Genomic DNA, 6854 nt, shown 5'->3' with positions numbered 1-6854 from the left:
GCACTCGGTTATCAACTGTAACCTTTTTTTGTGAAGTAAATGTAATATAAATAATAAACTAAAAAAAAAAGAAAAGAATAAAAAACTGTTTTAGCTAGTTGCTTTTCATTCCGCATTGCTGTTGCTAGCACTCAGTTATCAACTGGTACCATTAATGTTTATTTTATTTTGTGAAGTAAATGTTATATAAATGATATATTAAAATAATCTACGCAGTTAAACACTAAATTGAGACGTATTACATCGAATTTTATTATAATAAAAATATAAAACTAAAAAAAAAAGTAAAAATCTGTGAGGCGATCAGATTACACAGGGGAAATGTAGTTTTTTATTGCGCATACCCCATTCCTAATGTACGTTATAGTACTACATATCCCACAATGCACCGGAACAAACGCGGAAGTGATTCTAAGAACAAACATACTGTATAGTGTACTAGAAAGTGAGTAAGAAAGCGCTGTTTTATACACTAAGTAGTGCGCATAGACAGGGTTTAGGTATAGTTTTTGGTATTTTAGGATTTAGTAATCGGAAGGCGAGTAAGGAAACATGTCCCACGCCGGCTCAAAGAAAAGAAAACTAGACAAACCCGCTGAGGATAAGCTGTATTTTGAGAGCTACGCGGATGTGAGTATCCATGAGGAGATGATCGCGGACACTGTGCGCACTGACACGTACAGGAAAGCCATATTTAATAATAAAAGTGAGATGGAGGGGAAAGTTGTGCTGGATGTGGGTGCAGGCACCGGGGTGCTGAGTGTGTTCTGTGCTCAGGCCGGAGCCAGGAAGGTGTACGCCGTGGAGGCCAGCTCCATAGCAGAGCAGGCTGAGAACATCATCAAGCAGAATAAAGTGGAGGACAGAGTGGAGGTCATTAAGGGTGCTCTGGAGGCTGTAGATCTTCCTGAGCAGGTAGATGTGATAGTGAGTGAGTGGATGGGTTATGCTCTGCTCCATGAGTCCATGCTGAACTCGGTGATCTCAGCTCGGGATCGGTGGCTCAAACCTGGAGGTCTGATGCTCCCCGATAAAGCCGAGCTCTTCATCGCACCCATTAATGACCTCGTGGTGGAGGAGCGTCTCAGCTTCTGGAGCACGGTGAAGAGCCAGTACGGCGTGGACATGTCCTGCATGACGGACTTCGCCCGCAGGTGCATCACTGCGAGCCCAGAAATCACCATAAAGCCCGTCACCGTAGAAGACGTCTTGTCTCACCCGGTCAAATTCGCCGAGCTCGGCCTCAACACCGTCAACCTGGAGCACCTGAGCTCCGTCAAGGGACGTTTCCGCTGCCACTGCTTCGGCTCGGCCGCCTTCAACGCCTTCTGCGTGTTTTTCGCCGTGACCTTTCCCGGGTCGAGACACCCTCTCGTCCTGTCCACGTCCCCGTTCAAACCCGAGACGCACTGGAAACAGGCCGTGCTTTACCTGGACCAGGCCGTGGAGGTCATGCAAGACACGCTGGTGGAAGGAGAAGTGCACATGTACCCGTCCGAGGAAGGGTCTAGACATATATGCATCCACGTGGACTATACGGTCGGGGAGGAGAAAAAGAAATCGAAAACGTTCGCTATTTCAGACGGATCGTCCTATGCAGAGACTCAGTAGAACCCGGGAACGTTCGTGGTGAAGGTTCCGAGCTGGTGGTCAGAAGGTTATGAGTTCAAGGTTCAAATCCCAGACCATGGAGCCTCGAGATTGAATTTTTGAGCAACTCCCTTACATCAGTTTCTCAGCTCAAAGATTAGGTTTAACAAATTTCTGAAGTGTGAACATGTCGAATGCCACGAATGTTAATGAACAAACCCAGATTAAAAAGGAAAATCAGTTATTACAGAATTTTGCGCTTGTTTCTTGAAAATTGCTCACCTGGCTTTTCGACACGGGTTTTTTTTAACGTGATGAGTGGGTTATGTGATGATTTCAGAGTTCTCACACTCAGGAAACAGGCAATCCTTTTTCTCCTAAACTTTATTTTTTTTAAAAATGTATTTGAAAAGCTGAGTAATTATTTCGGTGTTTCACTCCTGGAAAAAGTACAGGACGATTTTATTGAAAAGTTGTCTTTATTGTTTAACCTTTTGATCTTTTTGTTTAAAAATTATTCACAAAAACACTCTGCTCTCCTGGATGTCAAACAATTGCAAAAAAAAAAAAAAAATTCTTTGTTAAATATAGGTGTAAAACAATTATTGGCACCCCTATGAATTCATATGAGAAAAATATATCTGAAGTTTATTCCCATTGATATTTTACATTTTTTAATACACCTGGGTGACTAGGAACAGGAAATTGTTCAACCGTGACTTCCTGTTTCACAGGGGTATAAATATGAGGTAACACACAGGCCAAATTCCCTTAGTCATTCATAACAATGGGTAAGAGCGAGGAATGTAGCTGTGATGTGCGGGAAAAGGTTGTTGAGCTTCACACAATGGGGCGTGTCTATAAGAAAATAGCACAAGCATTGAAAACGCCCATTTCACCATCAGGGCGATAATTAAGAAGTTCCAGTCCACTGGAAATGTTATGAATGGACCTGGAATTGGACGTGTGTCTGTATCGTCTCAGCGCACTGTGAAGAGGACGGCTCGAGTGGATAAAACATCTCCAAGGATCACAGCTGGAGAACTGCAGAAGTTAGTCGTGTCTTGGGGTCAGAAAGTCTCCAAAACTACAATCTGAAGTCACCGACATCACCACAAGTTGTTTGGAAGGGTTTGAAGAAAAAAGCCTCTACTCTCATCCAAAAACAAACTCGAGCGTCTTCAGTGTGCAGACACTACTGGAGCTTCAAATGGGATCGGGTTCTACGGTCAGATGAAACCAGAATAGAGCTTTTTGGTAATAAACACAGAGGTGGTTTTGGAGCACACAGAGAGGTAGCCGTATGGAAAAGTTCCTCATGCCCACGGTTAAATATGGAGGAGGATCTTTAATGTTTTGGGCTGTTTTTCTGACAGAGGACCTGGACATTTTGTTAGGATACATGGCATCATGGACTCCATCAAATATCAACAGATATTAAATGAAAACCTGACTGCCTCTGCCAGAAAGATTCAAATGGGCCGTGGTTGGATCTTCCAGCAGGACAATGATCCAAAACATCATCAGAATCAACACAGAAATGATTTACTGACCACAAAATCAAGCTCCTGCCCTGACCCTCCCAGTCCCCTGACCCGAACCCCATAGAAACCCTGTGGGGTGAACTGAAGAGGAGAGTCCACCAGCGTGGACCTGAAATGTGAAGGATCTGGAGAGATTCTGTACGGAGGAACGCTCTCAGATCCCTCACCATGTATTCTCCAACCTCATCAGGCGTTACAGGAGAAGACTCAGAGCTGTTATCTCGGCAGAGGGAGGTAGCGCAAAGTATCGACTAAAAGGATGCCAACAATTTTTACACACCTCCATTTTACCAAAGATAGATATTTTTTATAAACCTGTGTTGTGTTTGTAATTGTTTGATATCCATGAGATTTCAGATTGTTTGATATCCATTTTTGTGATTTTTTTTTTATGTTAACAAAAGATCAAAAACTTAAACAATAAAGACAGTTTCTCACAGCCTTCACAGCTCATATTTACCAAGGGTGCCAATATTAATGGAGGGCACTGTAACACCACTGTGATGAACAAACACTTCCGATTGAAACTGGAAGTCATTATTGAAGACTGCATCATAAACACGCCGTTGTGTTTATATTTATAGTCATTTAAGCAAATGAATTATATTAGCGTAAGCGATGCGATACGTGAAACATCGCCGATGGGTCAGGAACGATGACCGTCACTGGAGTAACGATTTCAAAAATGATAGATAAATGTATGTCATATCTAAAGAACTGCATAATGAAATCTGCACCATAGCCTACATCTACTCTGTGTGTGTGTGTGTGTGTGTGTGTGACTAATATTAATCATCATCATCATCATTTCAATAGATTATTCGTAAATCTGTCGTATTTTTTCAGTTCAGTAGCAGGATAAAGACTCTTAATGAATTATTTTTTTTGTTATTGTTGTTGTCATGGTTACAGGTCGACGAGCAGTGATTTAGACTGCGATTAAATGTTCCGTTAGAGACACTCCCGATATAACAAAATATCACACCAGCTCGTCAAATGACAACAATAAATAAACATACCATTTAATATTTATTTATTATATATATAATGCTTCCATAATAAACAGGACATTTCAGTAATAAATCATCAAATATTTGCTTTTTATACAAATATTTATACTTTATATATATTCACAGTTTTATATTCCTAGCACAAATTTAAATGTGATATGAATGTAATTATTTATTATATTAATATATATAAATATTATATATATATATATATATATATATATATATATTTTTTTTTTTTTTTGGGGGGGGGTTTATTTTATTTATTCGTTTTATTACATATTCTCTTAGAAACCTTTTTTTTTTTTGGTTGTGATTTTTTTTTTTTTTTTTTTTTTCCTAAGAGTCTACTTACACCCCACACCAAAAATGACACTAGACATATTGGACTCCATTTTTAAACATGTCTACTGTTTTTATCATTGTAAAATATATATATATATATAATATTTTTCAGAGTAAAAATTAAAAAATAATAATCTGTTTTAGAAAGCTCTGCAGTTTAGAAACAACATTCCAGCCTAAACACCATTAAAGCACAATATTAATGGTAACTATATGAGATTTTATCACAGGTCACACCGATATATCGTCCCACCGCTCCGCTTTCTTCAGACCAGAAACCGGCGTCCCGCTTCCTCTCCGCATCCTCCTCGCGTTTATAACCCAGCAGTCGAATGGAGTGTGTGGTCATGTAGCCAGAGCGGCGGATTAAGAGCAGAAACGTGTCTCTGTATCACGCGTCTGAATGCGATATCCACTGCAGCATCCGATATGTCCCTCTGTATGTTAACGACGTTACTGTAAATCAGCCCAGAGAAATCATTCGCCGCCAGACGCTTACTGTAACCAATATTTCTGTTCAGATCTCCCGAGAAGATAAACTGGAGGAATGTTATTGACAAAACTTAATTTAGATGGCCAGCTCCTTGGCTGAGAGATTTGTCATCATTATCGTTAGCAGCCTGATTTGCTTCTGTAAGCATGCGGTGTACACACACACACACACACACACACACACACAGCTGTGACCGTGCAACATATTACAGTAAGTATAAGCAACATCGTGTGTTTTTGCATTTTTGTGGACTGATAGATTTCAGATTCTGCAATTATTTATTTAATAATCGTTGCATTTATTTAATTATTTCATTCTCAGTATACACGGGCCCGGTAAAAAAAAAATTCCCAAATTATATTCCTTTTCCTCATATTGTCCTAACCAGTGCGTTCTTTAACGTGTTATCTATATTATAGAAACATGGAGGGACTGTTGATCTCACTTTGTCGGGCTTCTACCCTTCGACCTGTACGACTGGGGTGACCCTGCTGGGAGCCCAAGGTACTACCGTTATTGTTGTAGGGGTCCGTGATGCACACAAGCCCCCTGACCATGACGACGTGGTGATCTCGCGGGTCCCGCAGGTAGCGGGTTGGGCAAACAACGAGTCCTGACTCCGCAAGATTAGTGGTAGAGAGTGCAGAATGGCAAGGGAGAACCTGCTGGACTGGTCCCACCATCTCTCAGGGTCCAGGGGTACAAGGAAGGCGTGCATCAAGACTCTACTCGTGCATCAAGACTCTTCTCTGTTCTGGCACCCAGGTGGTGGAATGAACTTTCCCTAGATGTCCGAACAGCTGAGTCACCGGAAGTCTTCAAACCACGTCTGAAGACCTACCAGTTCCATACGTACTTCAGATAAAAAAATAACGTGTGATAGACTGATGGTATTCTTAGCCTGTGACCTAGCGAACCCGTATCAGGATGTATTTACTGATAGAGTCTTCAAAGCTCTTTTGGATAAGGTTGTCTGCCAAATGACGCAAATGTAAACGAGAACCTCTCAACCACGGTCGAGGACAGACAGATAGTGCAGCAATGAAGAAACCCCAGGAGATGATGGGAGTCTATTTCCAGATCGTGGAGGAGCGCGTACTCACAAGCTGTAGGTATCTCCAGAAGGTGCATGAGGTCTGACGTGTACCAGGCAAGAAAGGGAATAAGAACGAGAACTGTGTCATTGTTGAAGGTCTCGGCATGCATCGGACGGTATCCAGGTCATCCTCACCATCACCGGTGGTTAGACGGGGTGAAATAAAATCTCAAATCTGTGACGAGGGGACGCGACATCACGGGGTAGGACAGCAGTAAATCCCCGGCCGTGCTGGAAATCATTCTCCAGCTCGTGAGTAAATCCACCTCGCTGCTGGCTCCATCATAATCCTCTCCCAATCACGCACACTTCCTGGATTACGCTGCCTTGTAATTCCTGCTCGGGTATTGTTTTTACTTAATACGATATTTCAATTTGAAGAAGTGCTGCTGGGGTTGTTTCGAAAAGAGAGAGAGAGAGAGAGAGAGAGAGAGAGAGAGAGAGAGAGAGAGAGAGTTCGAAAAACAGAGTACGAGAGACATATAGAGAGACCGAGTGAGACGGACAGAAAGAGAGACACTAATACTACTACTCCCACTGCTTTCTCCCACTTTTACCTCTTTCACTGGCATTACTTTCTTTCTCCTTCTGTCTTTTCTTTATTTCTTTCACTCTTTTTTTCTTTCGCTTTATGTCTTCTTTCTTTCTCTAGTTTTTTATTCTTTCTTGCTTTCTTTCATTTTTAATTCTTTCATTTGTTTTCTTTCACTCTGCTCTTTCACTCCTTCCTTTCTTCCACACCTTCCTTTTTCACTCTTTCTTTCTTTCTTTCTTTC

General features: G+C 41.5%; 1 protein-coding gene across 1 annotated transcript; it reads left to right on the top strand.

Annotated features, from left to right (window-relative positions):
• The first annotated feature begins 402 nt into the window (after nt 1-402).
• On the top strand, nt 403-3576 carry prmt6 (protein arginine methyltransferase 6). Its single transcript, XM_017492112.2, has one exon. The coding sequence runs from the start codon at nt 553-555 to the stop codon at nt 1609-1611; it is 1059 nt and encodes a 352-aa protein (XP_017347601.1). The 5' UTR covers nt 403-552; the 3' UTR covers nt 1612-3576.
• Nucleotides 3577-6854: the final 3278 nt, after the last annotated feature.

Source organism: Ictalurus punctatus, chromosome 1 (assembly GCF_001660625.3).
Source record: "Ictalurus punctatus breed USDA103 chromosome 1, Coco_2.0, whole genome shotgun sequence".
Classification (NCBI taxonomy): domain Eukaryota; kingdom Metazoa; phylum Chordata; class Actinopteri; order Siluriformes; family Ictaluridae; genus Ictalurus; species Ictalurus punctatus.
The sequence above is the reverse complement of the archived record's forward strand: the minus strand, read 5'-3'. Positions and strand labels throughout refer to the sequence as shown.

What these genes read in the sequence shown, in the direction of transcription:
- prmt6 (XM_017492112.2), top strand. Translation starts at nt 553, where the DNA reads ATGTCCCACGCCGGCTCAAAGAAAAGAAAACTAGACAAACCCGCTGAG.